Raw genomic sequence first — 25,140 nt, 5'->3', positions numbered from 1 at the left:
ACACAGGTCAGGGCGCTTTTAGTGTGGCATGTAGTTTGCTTCATTATGTTTTTATCTGCCTTTTTGAGAGTGTATTTTTCATGATGCAGCTTTTACATATTGGTCAGTGACGCTATGTGGGCTCCCTCTAGGTTCAATGGATTATTAATTACACACGTTTAATGTGAGATTTACTTACACGGTTTGTATTTGGGACCCCATTAGTCACATGTTGTGGATAGTTAATCCAGATATGCAGTGGTGTAACTAAAGTATTGTGGGCCATCATTCAATATTTTGTCCAAGGCCCCCCTACTTCAACCCTACCACGAATTCTTGCTAGTGATGGTTATGGGTGCTAAGGAGTTTAATCCACCTTAGTGTGGTTAGGGTAATCTGTGGGTCTCCTTGGGTTATTGGTCAGATGGAAGCTGCAATCTTAATACTGATGCCAATGGTTATGGGCCCCCTAAGGCTCCTGGGCCCTGGTGTGACTGCACTCCTCAAGTTACACCGCTGGTAGCACGTTCAACGTAGTCCATCAAATTAACCCTGCATGTTACTTAAGTAAGCAAATTCTACCTCAAAATACATCCGCATAAATCACTATTAAAGGGGGAGAGACTATGTGACATATTTCAATAAGTTATAGGAGGTAGAATTTTATATGCATGGATATGGCAGAGACCTGAACAGCAGGGTTTTTGTACAAGGTTTGTTTTTTTCTTTATTGCTTTAGAAAGGAGTTTAAAAAAACAAAACAGTTGGTATAAAAAAAATAAATCTGAAAATAGAAGACAATATTGTTCTCACTGACATTGTTTTGTTTCAGCAGCCATATTCAAATGTCTGTGTAAAATGCAAAAACATAATGAAATGTTCATTCTAACTTCAGATTTACTCGTTTGACCATCTTCAGTCTATTAGCAGTTACAGCCCTGCAAAATTGGTGACCATGCCATAAATGGTGCCTGCCCCCCCATCCCCCATGCTCTCAGCTATCTATAGTAAACTGTGCTACAACGTCTGAGGGATGGCTGTGTTGTCCAACCAGACCACTACAGACGTCTTTTAAGAACAATGAAGAGGGGACTTCTGAAGCAACTTACTGGTGAGAGCTGAAAACACATCAGCTTCAGAGACTGACTCCACTTGAGGGAGAAGAGCACTTTGGATTAAAAATTCACCTAGGTAAAGTCTAATAGGTCGGCAGTTCTATCTAATGCTGCCGCCAGTTTTAATGGCTGACTCCCTTTGTTTGTAACCCATGTACCACCCTGGCCATAAACTAATCTTAAGAAAATCCAATAATAATTCACAGCATTAAATGGCCAGAAAATGTAAGTCATAAAAAGATTTATTACAGGATTAAATAAAAACTTTCACAGGAGACCAATTCAATAGCAGCTACACTCCAAATAAAACCTGTATGTGTAACATGGGATGTTATAAGATTTAATGTGAGTCCACTAAAAATTAATGCGTACTCACGATAAGAATTCTGTAGTTTATTTGCAAATTCATTTCCTTTGACTCACATTAAAAAACAGTTTTGTAATAATTTACTAAGTGTTTGTGATTTTATTGCATCTACAGTACGATGGCATAGCATAGAGCAAAAACATTTGGCAGAGTTTTTATTCAACTACTTTGATCTGGATATTTTGTAACATCAAAAAATATGCTACAAACAGTAAATGGTCAAAATCAGGGAGTACTGCAAGAAGTCTTCATTATGGCAATTTTTTCATGTTGAATGCCGTATCAGATCTACCTCTGGATTGTAGCAAGTCAACTTCTTTCAATGTACAATCTATATTGATCTGGAGCTGCCTATTCAGGCCCCTCAGTCTGGTCATCTCTTCCGGCTGAGAAGACAGATAAAACATGAGGTAAAGCAAGCATGACCACAACAAATAATGCAAAAATAATAGCCAACACCTCTGGTAAGTAAAACAGGAAACCCGTTCCAAACTGTATAAGGAACAGGAATACAAACAACTCAGCTACAACCTAACTGTATAGTTACTTTATGGCTTTCCTTTTACAGCAGAACAACCACAAGAACAGGATTCCCCAAAATCCCCTACGAGTATGGAGGAAGTGGGGGTGGAGTGAAAAAGCATATTTGTCACCTTTACGGGTGATGCACTTAACCATCTCCATTAGTACCATAGAAAAATAAAAACAATGTCAAGTGTGCACACTACGCCTCCATTCACACACATGACCCGTGGACACCCATTTTAGTGAGAGGGCAGTTGACAAACTTATCGCAAGGCTCTGCTCACAATTCTGTTCTGCTTTTGACAGGCATGAAAAAGAAATTGAGGGACCCAGTCAATATAAGTCAGTGGGATCTGTTCAACAACTGATCAAATCTAAGCGGCTATAGATGCTGTAGCTACGGAAGTCATAACACCAGTGTGTGACAAGAGCTTTACATCGTGATTTTTTAAAATTTTTTATTTTACAGAGACAGATGTGACCAAGACATGGCAGTCAGCTTACAGTTGGGATTGATGTGGTACAGCTCACTCTTCGAAGACGTCTCTGCATCAGATCGTGCTCCATTCCGTTCACTTCTGCCTTCAGCATCTCCAGACCCTCTTTTTCAAGTTTCAGTTCCTTTGCAAGTCTTTCCATTCTTGCACGTTGGTGCAGCAATAAGGCTACGTATAAAAACAGATTATATTATTTTAGGTTTCCCACGTAGTCAGTGTCCTGCATTGTCAAATAGAAAGTGTGTCCTTTATTGCTACTTTGATTCTAACTTTAAGAAAGTTCTCTAACTATACAGTCCTATGAAAAAGTTTGGGCACCCCTATTAATCTTAATCATTTTTAGTTCTAAATATTTTGGTGTTTGCAACAGCCATTTCAGTTTGATATATCTAATAACTGATGGACACAGTAATATTTCAGGATTGAAATGAGGTTTATTGTACTAACAGAAAATGTGCAATATGCATTAAACCAAAATTTGACCGGTGCAGAAGTATGGGCACCCTTATCATTTTATTGATTTGAATACTCCTAACTACTTTTTACTGACTTACTGAAGCACAAAATTGGTTTTGTAACCTCAGTGAGCTTTTAACTTCATAGCCAGATGTATCCAATCATAAGAAAAGGTATTTAAGGTGGCCAATTGCAAGTTGTTCTACTATTTGAATCTCCTCTGAAGAGTGGCATCATGGGCTACTCAAAACAACTCTCAAATGATCTGAAAACAAAGATTGTTCAACATAGTTGTTCAGCGGAAGGATACAAAAAGCTGTCTCAGAGATTTAACCTGTCAGTTTCCACTGTGAGGAACATAGTAAGGAAATGGAAGACCACAGGGACAGTTCTTGTTAAGCCCAGAAGTGGCAGGCCAAGAAAAATATCAGAAAGGCAGAGAAGAAGAATGGTGAGAAGAGTCAAGGACAATCCACAGACCACCTCCAAAGAGCTGCAGCATCATCTTGCTGCAGATGGTGTCACTGTGCATCGGTCAACTATACAGCGCACTTTGCACAAATAGAAGCTGTATGGGAGAGTGATGAGAAAGAAGCCGTTTCTGCACGTACGCCACAAATAGAGTTGCCTGAGGTATGAAAAAGCACATTTGGACAAGGCAGCTTCATTTTGGAAACAAAAATTGAGTTGTTTGGTTATAAAAAAAAAAGGCGTTATGCATGGCGTCCAAAAAGAAACAGAATTCCAAGAAAAACACATGCTACCCACTGTAAAATTTGGTGGAGGTTCCATCATGCTTTGGGGCTGTGTGGCCAATGCCGGCATCGGGAATCTTGTTAAAGTTGAGGGTCGCAAGGATTCCACTCCGTATCAGCAGATTCTTGAGAATAATGTTCAAGAATCAGTGACGAAGTTGAAGTTACGCCGGGGATGGATATTTCAGCAAGACAATGATCCAAAACACCGCTCCAAATCCTCAGGCATTCATGCAGAGGAACAATTACAATGTTCTGGAATGGCCATCCCAGTCCCCAGACCTGAATATCATTGAACATCTGTGGGATGATTTGAAGCGGGCTGTCCATGCTCGGCGACCATCTAACTTAACTGAACTTGAATTGTTTGTCCAAAATACCTTTATCCAGGATCCAGGAACTGATTAAAAGCTACAGGAAGCGACTAGAGGCTGTTATCTTTGCAAAAGGAGGATCTACTAAATATTAATGTCACTTTTCTGTTGAGGTGCCCATACTTTTGCACCGGTCAAATTTTGGTTTAATGCATATTGCGCATTTTCTGTTAGTACAATAAACCTCATTTCAATCCTGAAATATTACTGTGTCCATCAGTTATTAGATATATCAAACTGAAACGGCTGTTGCAAATACCAAAATATTTAGAACTAAAAATGATTAAGATTAATAGGGGTGCCCAAACTTTTTCATAGGACTGTATTAGAAAATCTAATTTATGTTTCACTCTATAAACGTAGATCTCAATGCCTACCTGCTACTTCCTCTTTCCTGTTTTAAAGTATACTAGAAGCATTCCTAATTTTAATATTCTTTAAAGGGATCCCTTTTTTTCTAACTAACACGTAGGAATAGCCTACGCCGCTGTTCAGGAGATATTCTGTTTTCCGTCTTTATGCAAATGGGTTGTCTCGCAGCATCGGGGGCAGGCCCCAGCGCTCAAACAGTACTGGGTGCGTCCCCAGTTCTGCAAGAGAACTCTCCAGCGCCGTCTCCATTTTCTTCAGGAACTGGCTTCTACATGTCGGCTTCCGGCCTGGCTTTCAATCTTTTAGGCATGTGCAGTTGGGCTCTGCCAGCGGGCCTCTGGCAGAGCCGACTGCACCTGCGCGCGGCCACTTACACGAGCTGTTGTAGTAAGCGGCCACAAAAAAAAAAAAAAAAAAAAAAAAAAAAAGCAGCACACAGGTGCAGTCGGCTCTGCCCGAGGCCCGCTGGCAGAGCCCAACTGCACATGTCTAGAAGATTGAAAGCCAGGCTGGAAGACGACGCGTAGAGGCCGGTTCCTGAAGAGGATGGAGGCGGCGCTGGAGAGTTCTCTTGCAGCACTGGGGACGCCCTAAGTGCTGTTTGAGCGCTGGAGCCTGCCCCGATTCTGAGTTATGCGAGAGAACTCATTTGCATAAAGTTTGAAAATGGAATATCTCCTGAACAGTGGCGTAGGCTATTCCTACGTAATAGTTAGAAAAAAAGGGATCTGAAGAGATTTGAATAAAGAAGGAGAACGGAACATCTACCGAACGGTGGCACGGAGAAGACATCTAAAAGGTAGGAGAAGAATAGCCTTTCTTAAGGCTATTCCTACAGGTTAGAAAAAAAAAAAAAAAAAAAAAGGATTCTAATGATAGGATCCCCTTTAACAAAACAGTGATAAATCGTCATGTTTTTACCTAGAGAAGCAAGTCCCTCAAACTTTAGACAAGTGACCTGCAGCCTTTTGCATCTCCCTGAAAACGTTACAACAAAACTTTAAGTTGACACCTCATTGCCTGTACTCACCAGGAATGTAATCGAGTTTACCCAAGACAATGTGGTTTTTCATCTTTGTATAAGTTTAACATCTATTTAAAGGGTTTTGCCACGGAAATGCACATCAGTTCAGTCTGTAATTAGATGCAAGCACCCCTACCCAGATAGGTTTTTACTCTGCCAGAAATGACAAAAAGGTGCTCATACACCTGAAATGGATAAAATGAAGGTTCCAGTTCCAGGTGCTACTGCTACACCTAACATTGTATACATCCTCCAGTCCATACACTCTAGCGGTGGCACCATGACCTGCAGTACTAGCGGAAAGTACTTCACTCTACTACTTGCCTCCTTGAGCATGTTATTATCTAACCATGGATTATATAAACAGGGATATAATTTTCATCTAGGAGTGTAGGGAAGGCTCTTTGAATAGAAGCAATTTGACATTTTAGTAGTTAAATTCTGAAGCACCAAGATAAGAGATTTAGTCAACATCAGCCTCCATATAATCAGAGGTTATCTGATGTTGTTTGGGTCTAGGCATAATATCCATAATGGGAATTATTTCCTTTTTAGTGGCTTTACATAAATAGGACACTGCCCACTGACTGTTAGCACATTTTTAAAATTTACTTTTGCACAGTTTGTCTCTTAGTTCAGGCTGGAATTTTAATCGGCACTCAAATGTTAAGTTTTAGATTTTAGGAGACATTAGATTTTACTTCAAATCAACCAATAGCGAACTGTCATACCTCTTCTGTCATTTCTATCAACTACAATCTACAAACTTTTTTTTTTTTTTTTTATTTTATTTCCTATATCACATGCAATTGTTGAAAAATAAGTTCTAAAAAAAATATAGGAGTTATAATTTTTTTTAAATTTAATATATATATATATATATATATATATATATATATATATATATATAATTTTTTTTTTTTTTTTTTTAATAAAACCAACCACCTCTGGAAATGTTTTTTTTTTTTTTTTTTTGTCATATTGCCACACAAGACAGCCAGTGGAGGGGGAAGGGGATTTTGATTAAAAAGTTATTTGCGGGCTAGAGTGGTGTCAACACAAATTAAGGTTTACATTGCAAAAAGACAAGCTCAACTAATGGAAGTTGGGGGAGTTATCAGAACAGGATGACACAAAAATAAAATGTAGAATATAAACACCTCGAATCTGCATCATGCCTAAGGGAGACTGATGCTAGAATGAAACCCATACTTTTCTATGGGATCTGTGCTTGTACAAGAAACCTCAGTTTTAGCGCTGTATCAAAACGTTCCCTGCAGAGTTTACCTGTCCAGCTCCCTTAGAGGTCCAGCATTGTAACAGTGAAACTTTGTGCCACCGTATTCAGGCTGTGCTAACGAATACAGCATCTGCATCACTATGAATTTGACTGTACATAATAATCACTTACCTGGGGAACAAACCCTGGAGCAATGTTCATGTGTGCTGCCTGGGCACACAGCCTGTGTGTACGGTTTATTCTTCCACCTCCTACCTGTGATACACCAGGAGCCAGAAAAATAGACACTGCACACAAACTGTATGCCGCCGAGTCAGAAGTAACTGGCATCAGGTTTCATTTTACAGGTAAGTACCAGAACAAGTTTTAGAGCGGTCGCTCACACTAGCAGGTCAATCAACTCTGGAGGTTGTATATGTGTGACACGTAGCTGGCGTGAAACGTGCCCAAATTAAGAGGCTATGGCCTTTTAATTCAGTTGCATCTTGTGAGGTCCTGTGTGCAAGAATTTAAATCCAAGGGGAGAGCACCCTTACTAGAATTACTTATGGGGTGCTATTATGCAAATCCTTTTCAACCTATATTCAATTGAACACACTATAAAGACAAGCTATTTACCGTAATGTTCAAATGGATAAACTTTGAATATTTGCAAAAAAAATCCCAACACAATACTCATTTTGAATTTGGAGCCTGCAGCAAGTTCCAAAAACGTTGGGACAAGGGCAACAAAAGACTGGGAAACTTGAGGAATGCTCAGAAATCCCCTGTTTAGAGCTTCCACAGGGTAACAAGTTAATTGGAAACAGACAAGTGTCATAATTGGGTATAATGGGGCTCAGTTGTTCACAAGAAAGGATAGGGTGAGGTTCACTACTATGTGAGCCAATAGTCCAACAGTTTACGAACGTTTTTAAACGTAAAATGCAAGGAATTAAAGGATTTCATCATCTACAGTCCAGAATGTCAAAAGTTTCTGAGAATCTATACAAATCTCTACAAGTAAGCAGCAGGGCTGACAACCAACATTGAATGCCGGTGACAGTCGATCCGTCAGGTGGCACTGCATTAAAAACATTCCGTAATGGATATTACAGAAAAGTATCCTGTGGTCTGACAAATCCACATTTCAAGAGGTTTTTGGAAATCACGGATGCCACGTGCTCCGGGCCAAAGACTAAAAGGGCTGTCGGGATTGTATCAGTGCAAAGTTCAAAAACCAGCATCTCTGACTGTATGGAGGAGTGTTAGTGCCCATGGCATGGGTAGCTTGCACATCTGTGAAGGCACCATTAATGCTGAAAGGTACATACAGGTTTTGGAGCAACATATGCTGCCATCCAAGCAACGTCTTTCACAGACACCCCAGCTTATTTCAGCAAGACAATGCCAAGCCACATTCTGCACTTTAAAACAGTGCGGTTTTGTAGTAAAAGAACGCAGGTACTAGACTGGCATGCCTTCAGTCCAGACCTGTCTCCCACTGAAAATTTGTGGTGAATTATGAAGCGCAAAATACAACAATGGAGAACACAGACTGTTGAGAAACTGATGTTGTACGTCAAGCAAGAATGGGAAAAAAAAAATTCCATCTACAAAGCTTCAACAATTTGTGTCCTCACTTCTCAAAACAGAGTGTTAAAAGGAAAGGTGGTAACCGTGATAATCATGCCCCTTTCCCATCTTTTTTTGGAACATGTGGCATCAAATGAGTGAATAGCAGTAAAAAAAAAAAAAAAAAAAAAAAAAAGTTTATCCGTTTGAACATGAAATAGCTTATCTTTGTAGTGTATTCAATTGAATATAGGTTGAAAAGGATTTGAAAATCGGATTTTGTTTTTACAAAACGTCCCAACTTCATTGGAATTAGGCCCCATTCCCACGAAGTAATGCACCGCTCATTTAGACACTTAAACACGTGTCAGACAAGGCACTTCAAAAAACATCCCAATGACTGCAAAGGGTGTCGGCTTACGCGCGCTACACATTGAAATCAATGGGAGGCTTTATAACCCGTTGATTTCAATGTGTAGCACACGTAAGCCGACACCCATTGAAGTCAATGGGATCTGTTTTGAAGCATCTCGCTCTGACACGTGTTTACGTGTCTAAATGAGCAGTGTGTTACTCCATGGGAATGGGGCCTTGAGGGTTGTAAAAGGGCTGGCCTGCGCAGGAAAAGAAATTTAGGAATGGCTGGAGCCTCTTCATAAATGTCAGAAGTTCCAGTGACAAAGAAAGGATCTGAGGGATCTGTTGGTGTTTATTAACATTTTCTGATGGATGCCAACAGTGTGAAAACCCCTCTAAAAAAAAAGGTGGTGGTGGTGGGGGGGGGGGGACACAAAAACACACACAACCAGATACTGATTTGACAAACACTAGGTTTGTGACAGTACCAAGTTCTACATCAAGGGACCCAAACAACGGAGAGGTGGACCACTTAATTGATTCTGCCAGGCTTCACATGTAAACCCTGTTTGACTATAAAGGGGTCCGGCAAATGTCTGCCGTTTTGTTACAAAGCATCAGAGAAAGAAGTCCATATGCAGGACTTGCTCTCCGCCGATTTTCAGTGGTCTCTGTGACAGAGTCTCTAATTCCAATACAGATGTGAACCCAGCTTAGCACATGCAAACGTACCTCAAAAATCAAAACAGAAGATAGATATTTAAATACAGAGCAATTTACATAAGGGCAACATAAAAATTATAACAATGTCTCTGAACTGAAGTGCTTTTGTTTCTAGCTACACATTACGAACATCTCCCACTTAAGAAAAAGGTCTCAATTTTAGTTAACTTCGCTTTCCAATAATTAACATACACATTTCCTTTTCAGTCTGTAGAGTCTCATATATATCATATACACATGTACACCACATGTAAGTGCTTGCACGCAGCATTGTCTGCCTTCAGCAGTAAGCGACTGCTCTGATAGCCTTTACATGCTGGTATAGCTGTGATCCAGATTTACACAGCAGCAACTAAACCCTATCATAGCAATCACAATGAACAATGTATTATTTGTAAATTGACGTCAAGAATTTGATTGGTTGGGAGAGAAGTTGGGACAAATGCAAGAATAAATGTATTATATGTAAATTTCAGAATTGTGACAAGTATATTTTTTTTAACATTAGCTACATGTTTTGCATCTTTGTTATTACAACATATACCTAGAGATATAAAAGCATATATATATTTTTTAAACACCTATATACAGCAAAGGACATAACATTACACATACCTTCTAAATCCAGCGAAAGTAACCCTTTAATGCACTTGAAATTCATATTTATTTTGAGTGTATGCATACAAGCATTAGTGGTATAATCCCACATGGATTATAGATTAAGACCAATGCATGCTTCTGACTCACAGGAAACGTTACACAATGTAGACACACTGCAGATGCCATAGAAACACTGCTTGTTGTTTTAATCAGAAACTTTAAAGGATCTGTCAGATAGGACACCATATAATATTACATCTATTACTACAAGTAGAGTTTACATAACGTGGGGCTTTAGGCTAAAATAAGTGTTAATATTAATACTGACCATTATTGACCCCCCCCCATAGCCTTTATTTTAAAAATACACAACCACATACTAATAATAAAAATAAAGATAAAGAAAATACCTTGAGTATAGGCGTAGTCGTCCGAGCCAGAACTGGAACTTCTGTGGTATTTGGGAACACCTTTTTCCACACCAGTTATTGGCATCAACGATATGGGTTGGATAGGTTCTGGAGCTCCTGGATGCTGTTCTTGGTCCACAATATTTAAAAGATTTTCAGTAGGAGCCCGTGCAACAGTGATTTTTAAAAAAGCTGGGTTAGATGGGGACATCAGTACACGTGGAGAAGGGGTTGGAGAGCCAGAGGTGGCTGGTGGTTGTGTGTACGTAATATACAGTGGGTTAACACCAAATGGAGTCTTTGGCTGGCCAGGCAGAGCTCTGGATGGAGATCCTGACCGCGCATTTGAGGCATACGGAGACTGCTGACTCCTCTGGGAAGACTGATTATTTATCGGGGAAGGACTTCTATTCATTGCAGTCCCTGGTCTTTGTGGCGATTCCACTGTAATTTCAATCTTGTTCATAGGAGACTTACTTATGCCAGATCCATAGGGAAGATAAGATAAGCTACTTTGCTTCGGATAAGGTGGTGGAGCTTGTTGAAAAGAATGAGGTGAAGCCGTTGAGGGACTGGGTGGCAGAAATACATGTGAAGTCTGGTGGCTTAATGGATTGGGCTGCACTTGATGCTGTGGAGAACTGTAAGGAGAGGTGCACTGAGATGCAGGAGGGGAACAGAAAGCAGACTGTGGAATCTGAGACTGCTTTGGAGAATACTGCGTAGGCTGATAACCTTGAGTGTACAAAGGAAGAGGACAAGGACTATAGTTAGGCAGAGGAACTGGAGGCGATTGCGTCCAAGGAGAGTTCTGTGGGGTCTGCCTACCTGGAGAATTCTGTGACGACTGCCTTATGTAAATTGAATTCGGAGTCCCATAATGACTGCTCTGAACTTGGGGAACGATTTGTAAAGCTCTTGGCACATTGTGTGTAGATGGTATGTTTTGCGACACTGTTACGGTAATAGGATTTGGACTATAGCGAGGTAAGTGCATATATGTTGGCAGCGAAGCTTGCATAGCTGAAGTGTTAATACCTTGCTGCTGAATAGGCTGTGGGGGTGGAGTCGGCGAGTTTCGACTCTGGTCATTCAAGAAAAAAGGATTAAAATTTTGTGCCACAATTGCTGGCGCCGAATGGGGCTCAACCAAACAGATAAACTTGCCAGATGTGCGCTGTGGGTCAATGTGCCCATCACTTGAACTATGAACCAGAGGACGTCCATTCACCTGTGTCCCATCTCCTCCTTGGAAATTGGTGCCTGAATGGATGCCAAGATTGATGTGCAAAAGATTGCCGTTCGTTCTGTTGTCCTCTGGGTTGTGGCCTTCCCTATACAGGTATTTGCAGCTTTCTTGGCTCAAAGCTCTACAGCAAGCTTCAATGTTGCCATTGTTCTTTAAAAGGAGAAAAAAAAAAGAATTAAAAATGTCTACAATGAATACACTTTATATATGAATGCATTGTTAAAAATAGACCTGTGACTTAACACACGATTAGTACTACAAAGTTGAAAGCATGTTTGAGGAATTAAAAAAAATCTTAGACATTAAAAGGAGGAGAAAAAAAACAAAAAACAAAACGGTTCAAACTATAGGTAACATGTCAGAGCAAGGGGAACAGTGCAGGTGGATACATCATTTTATGAGAAAAAGGATTCAGTATAACTGGTAATTTATCCACTGAAGTCTCTGCTCTAAGTAGTCAAGAGAGGCAGTCCTAACCGTAATTGATCTCACTCTGTATGTAATGGAGGGACTTGGGCAGAGTGAATGCGTAGAAGTTTGACCCCAGCTCCAGAAAAAGACGCACAGAGAGGCTGTTCCTGAAGAAGACTGAGGCGGAGATTTCTTACAGCATTGGGGACGCCCCCAGTGCTGTGAGAAAACGCATTACAAAAATACAACTTTAGTTTAGTTCTTCCTCTAGGATCATGACAAAGTGGATGAAAGAAATCAGTGACATGTCTATTTTAATGAACTGGACTAAGTCTTTCTTTTCTCACCTGCGACACACACACACACACACACACACACACCAATGATTTCCAACAGCGGTGCCTTGGAAACCTGCAAAGGGGCTGCAACACATTGGTAGGGAAGAGGACTGTCTGCCTTCACACATTGTCACCTGCCTACTTAGGAAGGTGACTTTAGGAAGGTGTCTTTTGGTAAAAGTTATTTGGTAGGGGTGCCCTAGGGAAGTTTTTCTCTCTAGGGGTGCCCACACTGCCCCCAGAGTTTGAGAAGGTTGTGAAATACTGGGTTTTAGTACATCATCCTAATAAGGCATTATTATTAATAGACTACCCTAGACTACCAGGGATGTCACAATTAGCCCTTCATTGCCCCTAAACCTATTAACCTAGACATGTGAGGATTATTCTGGTTAAATATTGGAAAATGGATATCCAGGCAGATGTACCTACACATTAGTCATGTCCAATGGCTAAGGCCCTATATGCTAAGTGAGTGGCCTCGGCATTAGGAACCCACTCATTTAAAGATGAAATGCAAAGTAAAAAAAAAAAAAAAAAGTTAAAGAAATAAAGATAAAAGTTAGGAATTCTCCATATCTCATGGCAGAACTAGGATATCTGCATATGGGTCATGAAATCCTTCTATTTCAGAGCCAACTTTTAAGTTGCTATCTTCATCTAACCCAATTATCAAAGTTTACTGCCTAGTGTTTCATTTGTTTTATTGGCACCATTGCCATTACCATTTTTCCAGCACACCTGACAAACCACTTTTATTTGTGGGCTGTGCTCGTACCGTAAATATTAATAAGTTTCCTTTCCATAAGACTAATGAAGACGCATAGATTAACTGCTAGCTATTGTTCTCTAAGATGCCAAGATGTGATTAGATTTATGATAGCCAATTAGGGACACCAGATTTTTCTTCTACCGGATTAGAATAGACCCATGACAGTGTAAAGTCTATGCAGCATCACCCTGAATTAGCCTGACACGCAGCACAGTGGAACAAGTGATATTACACTGATTTTTTCTCCGTATTATAATACTTTCAATGCTGTACTGAGTACAAAAGCAGAAGATTAAAGCCGATCATGTAGTGCAACTGTACAGGGGGGAACTCACAAAACAAAACATATGTACAAAATGAAAAAAAAAAAAAAAAAAAGAACACAACTAAAAATTCCTCATGATATTTTTTCATTCATAGAATATACCAGTCAGAGATATCAAATGCTATTACTTGTAACCTACTTGTAAAAAAAAAAATAAAATAAAAAAAAATAATAATAATAATAATAATAATAATAATAATAATAATAATAATAATAATAATAATAATAATAATAATAATAATAATAATAATAATAATAGACTTCCCAAAAGCAAGAATCCTCTAATAATGAGTCTGCAAATGTAAATTTGCATGAAAATCTGGGAAACATACACAATGAAATCTACAAGTCTTACAAATGGAATTCATGGATGAATTGTGTGCATTGAACTAAAAATTAGTAAAAATCTACAGTATTTCCACAATAGTTAGAACATCTTGCATATTTGAAAATTTGCACCATTCCTAAAATGGGTGATTAAAATGGGTTTTCCAGGCTAATAATATTGATGACCTATCCTAAGGATAGGCCCTCAATATCAGAAAGATGAAGGACCCATAACTTCCACTACCACTGATCAGCTGTACCAAGTAGCTGATAGAGAATGGAAAATGAAGCAAAGAGGGCAGTCAGGGTACTCCATATCCACTCTGGTTCACTTGAATTGGAGTCAAGCTTCAGTAACCTGATTTAGCCACTATACAGAGAACAGTGTTGTCTGCATCAGCTACAGAGAACAGCACCCCTACCAAATTCAGAGAATTGAGAACAGACACTTGGGCATAAAAAGAAAAGTATAATGGAAATTCTACTATTTTGTACTAGTTTTGGAACCAATTTAAGATGGAGTTTAAAGGGGCTCTATCATTGGGAAAAGTCATTTTTAACTAAGCACATACATGCATAGCCTTTAGAAAGGCTAATCCATACATACCTTTAGTATGTAAATTGCCTCAGTGGTTTTTGAATAAGTCTGTTTTTATTCATATGCTAATTAGCTTCCAGCCAGCACAGGAAGTTCCCAGCAACACTCGCCTCTGCTATTCTCTCTTATCTGTGTGTGCAAACAGGAAGTCATCAGGAGAAGCAGCCTGTGCTGTATACATACATAGGAAACAATAGGCAGAGGGTGCACAATGAGACTTCCGGGGTGCACAGAGAGGCTAATTAGCATATGAATAAAAACAGGCTCATTCTAAAACCTCTGAGGCGATTTACATACAAAAGGTAGGTGTGGAATAGCCTTTCTAAAGGCTATGCAAGAATGTGATTATCTAAAAATGACTTTTCCCAATGATAGAGCCCCTTTAAGGAAAAAAAAAAAAAAAAAATGAAGTGTAGAAGCATTACTTTCTGCTGACCATACATCTGGAAACATAACGTGAAGCTGGAGAGATGGCACATTTTAGTACTCACAATGCATGCAGATACACCCTAGCTTATAAAATAAATAATCCAAACAAAACGGAGGATCAACCCATACATGGGCCCACAGTGACTCAAACACAACACTAACATAATAGGAAAGCCTGGGCAGCTACATTTTGAAGTCACTAGTGTCTGACTTGCTCTTCCGTTATTCAGAAGCAGAACCCGGGGGAAATGTCTTGAGCCAATTAGCCCCATTGTGTCTAAGGAAATAAGCAAATGAACCAATGGTGGAAAGCCAAAGCTGTGCATCCACTTTCTGCAGTCCACCTCACGCAGATGCAAAGCCCGTTACCAGGAGGATGTCTAATTACTGTGCTATGACTTTAACGAGCCAGGCACCTGTGTGTCCATCACATGATCATGGACTGATTTGTATCCACTGGAGGTAAACAATAAGGGTGAGTTCACACTACGTAAACGGCAGCTTATTCTGAACGTAAAACACGTTCAGAATCAGCGGCGTATAAAGCAGTTCTATTCATTTCTATGGGAGCCGGCATACGAGCGCTCCCCATAGAAATGAATGGGCTGCTTTTTTCACTACGAGCAGTCCCATTGAAGTGAATGGAAAGTGCCCATGTGTATGGCTAGCTCTGCTCAAGCCGAGCAGTGCACACGAGCACTTCCCATTCACTTCAATGGGACTGCTCGTAGTGAAAAAAGCAGCCCATTCATTTCTATGGGGAGCGCTCATATGCCGGCTCCCATAGAAATGAATGGAACTGCTTTATACGCCGCTGATTCTGAACGTGTTTTACGTTCAGAATAAGCTGCCGTTTACATAGTGTGAACTCACCACAAGTCACAATAAGAGATCTAAATAAAACCTGAGTAATTTATACAGAAAGTACATTGGAAAAGTGCACCACTTTTAATTACACAAGCTATAATAATTATCCAATGAAACAAACACTTTTGAACAACTTGATTTTCTGGCAGCATTTTTCTCATTAATAAATGTTGTAATATAACACAGATTGTGGCTCTAATAGGCGAAATCCTGCACTTCTATATTCTTTTCCTCTATTACGCTGGGTTCACAATAGCGTTCAGCACTCCGTTCTCAGGTTTCCGTCTTCTGCATGCAGAAGACAGAAACCTGTCATGCAGAGTCCGGCCGTGTGTGCCGGTGAGCATTTTATGCTCTCTGTGGCGAAACCAGTTTTTTTAAACCGGACACAGAGTACTGCATGCCCGACTGTGTCCGGTTTAAAAAAAAAACGGTTTTGCCACGGAGAGCATAAAACGCTCACCGGCACTCACGGTCAGACACTTTTCAATCCCATTCAAATGAATGGGTTTGAAAAGATGCTGGCAGGTTTCCCGTCTCCTGCCCAGTTTTGTGCAGGAAATGGAAACCTGCAGAACGGAGTCCTGGGCGCAGATGTGAACGAGCCCTGACCAGCTGAAGTTTGTACACCACTTTTCACAGTGCTCTGTATGATGCAGGGAGACAGGGGCTGGATTTGAGCATATAAATATGCTGATCCCAAAAGGGTTCAAGACTAGTGATCTCTCTGGTATGAATACAGGTAGGACAGTGATCTTGGTATCATATTAAAGTCAATCATGACACACCAGAAATATAGGTGAAACAATAATGAAGGGACAGAATATAGAGTTAATCGCAGGATTTCATGGAAAGTAGTCAAAATTAGTTAATACAGTATTTTACAACATTTATATAAAAGACACAAATGTTGCAACCAGTATAACACAATAAAAAGTTGTTTGACAGTCTAGCCATGCTTTAAACCATAGCATGAAAATAGATTTTCCAAGAAAGAAAAATTATCCTAATAAAGTAACGTAATAAAGTGATTTATAACCTATTGCTGTCAAAGTATTTATATGAGCTTCTCCGCAGGTGTTGGTCTCCTAGCCCCCAGCAACAGGACATATGGCTTCTGCACCTATTCACAAGCTGAAGCATTCATAGGTCTCCATCAAAACAACATTGCTGAAGTATAGGACTAAGTCCTGTTTGAGATGGGGGGGGGGGGGGGAAGAGTTAGCACAAGAGCTGTGGATATGAAAGGGAACCTTGACTTAATTTTTTTACGGAGCCTTTACGTTAAATTTTAATCGTCCGGTTGATGCTGAACTTGACCTCTTTACTTGCTTGGGATTACTATCAGCTGGTATAAGGCCATCTGTCTTCGTGCACACCGGTATGAAGTCGATGATTTTGAAAGGGTGAGCTGAACACTTTTTTCTATCTTTGTGGGCTCAACATTAATGATCAGGGTCTCAAATTTTTTAGCGAGATCACCAATTTTTTTTTTTTTTTTTTTTTTTTTTAAATCAATCCTAGACTTGAAGATCCTTAAAGGGAGTCTATCATTAGACGTGCTTGTTTAGCTAAGTACATGTTAGAATAGCCTTTAGAAAGGCTATTCCAGTCCTACAATTTCTTTTCTATTTCTGACAGCTCTTTCAAGGGGGCCAGTTCATTTGATGATTTCGTCAGACAATTCCAGGAGCTTGAAATGAGATTTCTGGAAAGAGGATTCCTGATGATGGTTGTGAACCAGGCTAATATAAAAGCCAAGAGTTTAGTGAGAGATAATCTGTTGATCCCCAAGATGTGAGGAATCCAATAGATGCATCGGTACATTTCATTGTAAAAAGACAAGTGCTGGAAATTTTAGGAAAATCACCTGATCGCTGAAGCCTCTTCAAACAGACTAATGTCCGGTTCACACTAGCTTATGTGTCCGTCTGGAAGGAGTCCACATGAGGACCTCCCCGAATGGAATACAAATACAGCTGCAAGCACTGTGCAGTTAAAGCGCACAGACCCCCTAGACTAACTGGGTCCGTGTGGGCAGTGCACGCCAAGTCCATGGACCCCATTATAGTCTATGGGGTCCGTGCGCTTTAACCGCACAGCGCTTGTAGTTGCGTTTTCCCTCGGTCCGGGGAGGGGGGGGGGGGGGGGGGGGGGGGGAACCTCATGTGGACTCCTTCCGGACGGAACACATAAGCTAGTGTGAACCGACCATTAGCCAGGGACAGGAATTGTCAGACCCCATGTGATCCTTAATTGATTATCTACAATCTAAGGATAGGTCATCAATTATATAGCCTGGAAAACCAACTTTATGAAATGTTCTGTGCCATTCCAGTTCACAGAGAAATAGAAAACATATATAGATATATAATGATTAAGATATAATGAAGACACCACCAGGTTTCTGTAGGCTTAGATTTGGCAACAATGTACTGAAAGAATGCCTTTTGGCATATGTACTTTAGTAATGAGTCATGTAACAATTGAAAATGGGAGCAAAAAATAATTTTTTGGTGTACAAAATATACATCAACAGAACGGCTCAAGCATATAATATGAATAGACAATCATTAAAGAGGACCTTTCATGGATTTGGACAGAGGCAGTTCTATATACTGCTGGAAAGCCGACAGTGCGCTGAATCAGCTTTCCCGATCTGTGCCCCGGGTAAAGAGCTAGCAGTGCCAGTAGAGTAGCTCTTTACGTCAGAAGGGCGTTCCTGATAGCTCTTTACCCGGGGCACAGATCGGCAAAGCTGATTCAGTGCACTGTCGGCTTTCCAGCAGTATATAGAACTCCCTGTGCCCAAATCCATGAAAGGTCCTCTTTAAATGGTCCAGATTGGCAGCATGGAACAGTCAACAAGTAGTATTAAAGTTTTAACCTGAAAAGCGTATTAGTAAAATAGCAGATTAAAGACAATACACGGAGTAGAAAGACTACAGATACATTCATCACACTAGCACATACCTGCATCATGCACTGAGATACCACTTCAAGTGGGATCTCAGGGAAGCGTTGCTGAAGATCATTTAATACCTGGATGTCAAGCTGATGACTGCTCTGTGCCATCTCCGGACGTGTGCTGGATTAGGATGAGATAGGACACGACTCAGAATGCCCACCTGTGGTTGTGGTCTTCTGACAGTTCCCGCATTTTCTGTAACAAATACCAAATCTGATATTAACAAATAAGAAATTTGATTTTGAGAATTACAAAAACATACTATAAAACAAACTTCTGTAACATTTTGTATGTTCAATTTAGTGAGTCTGCAACAAACAATAAAGACACACAGTCTGTCTGTATCAGCAGCTTTTGCTGAAGTCTTTTTAGTACCAAAGCCAGAAGTGGGATCCAGCAGGAAGGAGAGGTTATTCTTTCCTAGTTCCCATTCCTTTTGAATCCACTTCTGACTCAAAGCTAAAACTAGCACAAAATCGCAGCAGTTTTTGATTTGGTAAAGCATGTTCAAGGAAATTTATAAACAAAGGAGGAGAAGAAAAAAAAAACAAAACCCCACAACCACCTTTAGGGTGCATTCACACTACAGATACGGTGACTGATTCTGAACATTAAAACACGTTCAGAATCAGCTTGTATAAAGCAGATCCCATTCATTTCAATGGGAGCTGGCATACGAGCGCTCCCCATTGAAATGAATGGGCTGCTTTTTTTCTCTACGAGCGCTCCCATTGAAGTGAATAAGAAGCGCTTGCGGGTACGGATCGCCGTGTGAAGGGGCCCGGTGCTCAGCTCATTCCGAGCCATACACGCGAGTGCTTCCCATTCACTTCAATGGGACTGCTCGTAGAGAAAAAAGCAGCCCATTCATTTCAATGGGGAGCGCTCGTATGCCAGCTCCCATTGAAATGAATGGGATCTGCTTTATACACGCTGATTCTGAACGTGTTTTAACGTTCAGAATCAGTCACCGTATCCGTAGTGTGAATGCACCCTTAGGCTGGAGCCCCATGGGCTGGAAACGCCGCATTTTACAGTACAGGCAGAGTGGATGGGATTCAAGCGAATCCCATGCTCACTTTTCAGTAAAAACCGCCGTGCAGACACGCCACGATTTCCAAATCCAGGGCGGTTTTGGAAATCGCAGCATGTCATTTATATCTACGGAAACGTCGGTGGTTTCCCCATACAGGATATTGTTACAAAGTCCATGGAGGAAAATTTTGCAAACTTTCTGTTTAAAGTGCTGCGGGAAGAACCATGATGCATTGCCGCCACGTTTTTTCCTGCAGCTCTTTATTGCTGCGGGACGTCCCGTGGGGACTAAGCCTTAAAAATAGCTTTTAAAACACTTCAATGCTGTTGCAGGCCTGATTAGTAGCATAGTGAACATACCTTCCTTATGTCAAAGTGCAATCTTACTGCTGGCTTTGATGCTGGAATTTGGGTGCTCTGAAAAGGTGTAGCCTTAAAGATGTAGGTGTAGCCTTAAAGAGGACCTTTCACCACTTTTGGGCACATGCAGTGTTATATACTGCCAGAAAGCTGACAGTGCGCTGATTTCAGCGCACTGTCGGCTTTCCCGATCTGTGCCCGGTGTAAAGAGCTTACGGTGCCGGTACCGTAGTGCTCTATGGTCAGAAGGGCGTTTCTGACCATTAGCCAGAGACGTGCTTCTGCCTCGCGGCGCCAATCGCGCTGTGCTGTGGAGCGGGGAGGAACTCCCCCCTCCCGCTCCTGATAATACTCGTCTATGGACGAGCTGTGTGAGCAGAGGGAGGGGGCGTTCCTCCCCGCTCCACAGCACAGCGCGATTGGCGCCGCGAGGCAGAAGGACGTCTCTGGCTAATGGTCAGAAACGCCCTTCTGACCATAGAGCACTACGGTACCGGCACCGTAAGCTCTTTACACCGGGCACAGATCGGGAAAGCCGACAGTGCGCTGAAATCAGCGCACTGTCGGCTTTCTGGCAGTATATAGAACTGCATGTGCCCAAAAGTGGTGAAAGGTCCTCTTTAAGTGTAACAGGCAGCCCATACGCATATGGACCAAGACAAACTTTCAGCAGCAAGATTGCACTTTGCTACAAGAAAGATATACTCACTCTGTTACTGTCTCGCCCTAAAACGGCATATAAGTGAACTTGGTTGACTCCATTTCAGGTACGGTTTCAGCTGCACATGTGAATACACTAACGAGAATGTCACTTGATAGAGCACTTTATTTTAGGACACCTATAAGAATTAGTGAGGGTACCTGCAGCACCTGATCGTAAAATACCCTGTGCTGTATGGGGTTTCATGGATACAGGCTTTGGAGCCACAAACCTGGTATGGATCATCAAAGGCAAAAAAGCTGACGTGTTTTCATCTCTTTCAAACAAATGTTTCTCCTGACTTTGGTTTTAAAATCTGCTCAACCAAAAAAAAAACAAAAAAAACACACACCTACCCAGAAACCTTAAAAGGGTTACAACACATCTACTGTATAGGTGGAAAATGTGAGAGCACATAGCCTGGACCCTCACCAACCACTAAAATATTGGTTCTGAGCATTCTCCATTTCCTCAAAGTGATCATAGGGGTACCCAAAAGTCAGACAATTATCACCCATGTTGTGGATAGGTGATAAATGGCACAATAATTACAACCACCTATTTTAGGCTAGGTTCATACCTGCGCCCAGTCTCCACTTGGGGATTCCGTTCCCCATTCTGCTTTAAAAGTGTGGAGAGAAAATTCCTGCAAGCAGCATTTTTCTCTCCACATTTTCTGCCCCTTTTCAGGCAGAAACCCAGCAGAATCCATTATAGTCTATGGGGTCCGCAGGTTTCCAAAGGTAACCACTTTTTTAAGCGGATTAAGTTTCCATTCGGGGGTCCCCAAGACCAGCAACAGAAAGGAAACCCGAACCTAGAATAAGGATAATAACCAGATGATTATTCATACTTCTGCTGAAGTATTTGTAGGGTAGCCACTCTACTTTTGGAGCACTTTCAGATTAGTAGCAGACCCTCTTTAATAAGTGTGTCGGGTAGCTGAATAAATGATCAGGAAACATCCAGGAGATGGGTTACCATATTTTATGACTTAAAATATTTATGATGTGACATCCCCCCACTAAGATTACAGTAACATGGCGATAAACTCACATCTTATGCATAACAAAGTGATCTCATTTATTAATGCTGTCCAGTAATGAGAGCCTTTGTTTTTAGCAACCACTGTTCAGTTTCCATTGTTTTTAACTACTCTGAATGGAAAACAAAAACAAGCGGCAGAAACACCTCACTGATATGGAAACAGTGGCATTTTCCGTAGGTAAATTTGACGTACTGCTGCAGATTTTTTTTCTGCAGTTTGTGGATGGAATTAGCCAGAATCTCATCTACTTTGCAGGTAATGTAAAATAAGCATTTTTTTTTTTGTTGCTGCATTTTCACAATGTTGGGCCGCAGCCTTAGGCCGGGGCCCCACAGGAAGTAAACGCCGCGATTTGCCCACAGTGGAGATGCTGCGGGAAAAATTGCAGCGTTTTACAGTGCAAGCAGAGGGGATGGGATTCATACCAATCCCATGCCGACTTTACGGGAAAAAAATGCAGTGCGAACACACTGCGATGTGCATAGCCGTTGCGGCTTTCCCATAGATATAATTGTAACAAAGTCCAGAGGAAAACTCCGTGAACTTCCTGTTGAAAGTGCTGTGGAAAGAACTGCAGTGCATTCACACAGCGGTTCTATCCGCAGTGCTTTAGCGCTGAGATTATGGCCCATGGGGCCTTAGACAGTTTTGAAAAATAAAACCCATGGGCTTCCTTCAGAAATTTTTATACAATAGGTAAATTTTACTGTAATTGTAAATGGAAAGTGTAAATGGAGGATCCAACTGCCAACATGTTACATAGCACATTACAGTGATAAACAACATACCTCTTGTATATATCACTTTTGTAGAAAAAAACAAAAACAAACAAAAACAAACAAAAACTTTTAAATGCAAATGAGGCAGTTGGTGCACTGGGAGTGGGTCTTCATTGCTCTTTGGGTGATGCCACAGAAGCAAGAGGATCAACTCACTGCACAGGGTGGAGGCCTCAGGCAGGAGATGGTGGAGGTGTCAGTGGAAAGAGCAATACTCTCAGGGCTGAAAGCCCACCCCAGTGCATCAACTCTTGTTTGAATAATGCTTTAAAGTTGTTTAGATCTCTACAGATAAAAAAAACAAAAAAAAAAACCACACCCCAGACACACCGCAAGCACAGCAGACTTGCCTCCTTATCCCGTTGATAATTCTACTCAGCTACAGCAAGTTTTTAAATTATTCATGTTCATTTTTGTAACCCTGCCATCCAAAAAGCCATAATCTTTTATTTTGAAATTCACATAGGTATATGAAGGAGAGAGATAATCTAATTTAAGTGGACCTTTCACCACCTCCACCAATTTAAAGGGGCTCTATCAGCAAAATCATGCTGATATAGCCTTTAAAAAGGATATTCAGGCCCCGTAAATGTTACACCCTGAATGCCCGCCCAGTGTGCACGTTCGGTAAGTAGATCACATTCTGTTTTAGGGTTTTATTTTAAAACGGGATGGGGGTAGTTTAACGTAACATTTACGGTGCCTGAATAGCCTTTTTAAAGTTAAGTTCTTAGAATCTGCTAAAAGGCGCTGCTTCACTGATCCTGGCAGTTGCAATTTTTTATCTAGCCCCAAACATTCCCCATCAATGCTGTTATTTTTGGTGCCTGACATGCTATTTAAGCTCTGTAATGTCAGAAGGGCGGAGTCAAAGCTCCAATAGCATATGCCTTCATGTAATCACTGCTTTCAAGACCTCCTAACAGTTAAGCAAGAACTGCATAGATGGCAGCAATTCATTAATACAAACATCCTACTTCTCACAGTCCATTGATGTGCCCCTTGTCAACTGGGCAAAAAGTCTTCAAGTGCATCGAAGATGCATATCTAACAGTCAATCAAGAGGAACACTACCCAAAAGTAGCCAGAGAGCACTGGGGAAGCAATGTTGCATTCTTTTCCGGCAATACCCAGTGCCTTATCAGACCACACTTATAATCACAGCGGTCTGGCTGTCTGTTCTGTTCCTCAAATGGACCAAAACAACAGAAAAGAAAAACCAGTGCAAACCTAACATCAGTCTTGATAAAAAGAGGGTTTCCCCTCACTGATGACCTTCCTGGAATTTCCTCATCTTCCAGGGAAGCACATCTAATGCTGATCATAGAGATCTAGGAGATGGCTCTCCTCAGAGTATAAATAGTATAATTACTAACAGGACGACCATCTGCAGGAGTGTCGATAAGACACAGCAAAGAGATGGCTAAAATATCAGCGAAATCTCTGCAAAATCTGTGCTACACTTTAAATATTTTCCTTCATTTTATATGCATATATTATCCATATCTACCACCTGCATTCCTTTTACTCACAGATGTAATCCACATAGGATTCACTGTAATTTTACTTTAGGAAATATGCCTGCTATGACTACTGGTGACTTATCTCTATCACTTTCGTCTATGTTTAATTCCTTTGCTGAAGCGCAGTCACTGTCTATTTGTAGATAAAGGAATGGTGTTACTTGTTTGAGGTTTCCTAGTTGGTGGAGACACATTCCAGTGCACTGGAAAAAGCCTACTGAAATATAAGAAGCAGGGAAAGGAAATAGAGGGACAACATGATCACAAGGCACTATCAGATCAAACTCTATTCATTGGAAATATTGTATACATTGCATATACCTATGAGGGAGTACTGTAATATCTAAGACAAATATACTGTTTACATGACAGCTTTCTCTTGATCATATTAAAACTTAGGAATGCTCATAAACGGAACTGAAAATGGATTGTTCAATTTTTTTCGTCTTCATGTTATGCCTGATATTTGATCAAAAACTGGACAATATATAAAGAATTAGTCTATACTGAATGTGTCCCAGGAGCTCAGCCATGTCTCAAAAAAAAAAAAAAAAAAATAATAATATATATATATATATATATATATATATATATACATACATATCGGAAAAGTAATTGGCTGGATAAATCAGGCGACCTCCAATTTATACAAATAGTGGATTTAATATCCGTTCATATGAAACTGAACTATGTGACTGAGACAGGGATAGATGTACTGGCAGGGTTAGCTAGGGATTACCTTTATTTAGGTGGAAATGCTACTCACACAGCTCTCTCTCATTGGGATCACTGTCAGCTTGTGACATGCGCGAGCTGACTCTTTCCCATAGGAATGCATTGACCAGCGTTGATTGGCCGAATGCCATACAGGGTACAGCATTCGGCCAACCAACGCTGGTTCTGCTGGAGGAGGCGGAGTCTAAGATCGGTCCACAGCAGTCTCCATTCTGGTCCAATCTTAGACTCTGCCTCCTCACAGACAAGCCTCCGGCAGAACCAGCGTTGATTGGCCGAATGCTGTAGACTGTATGGCATTCGGCCAATCAGCGCTGATCAATACATT

The 25,140-nt window shown here is 40.8% G+C and overlaps 2 protein-coding genes across 3 annotated transcripts in view; one reads left to right on the top strand and one right to left on the bottom strand.

Moving 5' to 3' along the window:
* The window catches only part of GK (glycerol kinase), a 296,759-nt gene that overhangs the window by 225,187 nt on the left and 46,432 nt on the right, over positions 1–25,140 (top strand). The window lies entirely within an intron of this gene.
* The window catches only part of TAB3 (TGF-beta activated kinase 1 (MAP3K7) binding protein 3), a 42,804-nt gene that overhangs the window by 5,106 nt on the left and 12,558 nt on the right, over positions 1–25,140 (bottom strand). Inside the window, exons 2-5 of one of the 2 annotated variants that reach the window (XM_075265055.1) lie at positions 18,638–18,827; positions 10,349–11,747; positions 2,491–2,651; positions 1,754–1,847 (exon numbers count right to left, since the gene is read on the bottom strand). In XM_075265055.1, the coding sequence (XP_075121156.1) occupies positions 1,754–1,847; positions 2,491–2,651; positions 10,349–11,747; positions 18,638–18,739 (1,756 nt within the window). In that variant the 5' untranslated portion in view covers positions 18,740–18,827. The remainder of the gene's footprint in view (positions 1–1,753; positions 1,848–2,490; positions 2,652–10,348; positions 11,748–18,637; positions 18,828–25,140) is intronic. The other variant, XM_075265056.1, reaches the window with a different exon arrangement.

The sequence above is a fragment of the Leptodactylus fuscus genome, chromosome 2 (assembly GCF_031893055.1).
Source record: "Leptodactylus fuscus isolate aLepFus1 chromosome 2, aLepFus1.hap2, whole genome shotgun sequence".
Classification (NCBI taxonomy): Eukaryota; Metazoa; Chordata; class Amphibia; order Anura; family Leptodactylidae; genus Leptodactylus; species Leptodactylus fuscus.
The sequence above is the reverse complement of the archived record's forward strand: the minus strand, read 5'-3'. Positions and strand labels throughout refer to the sequence as shown.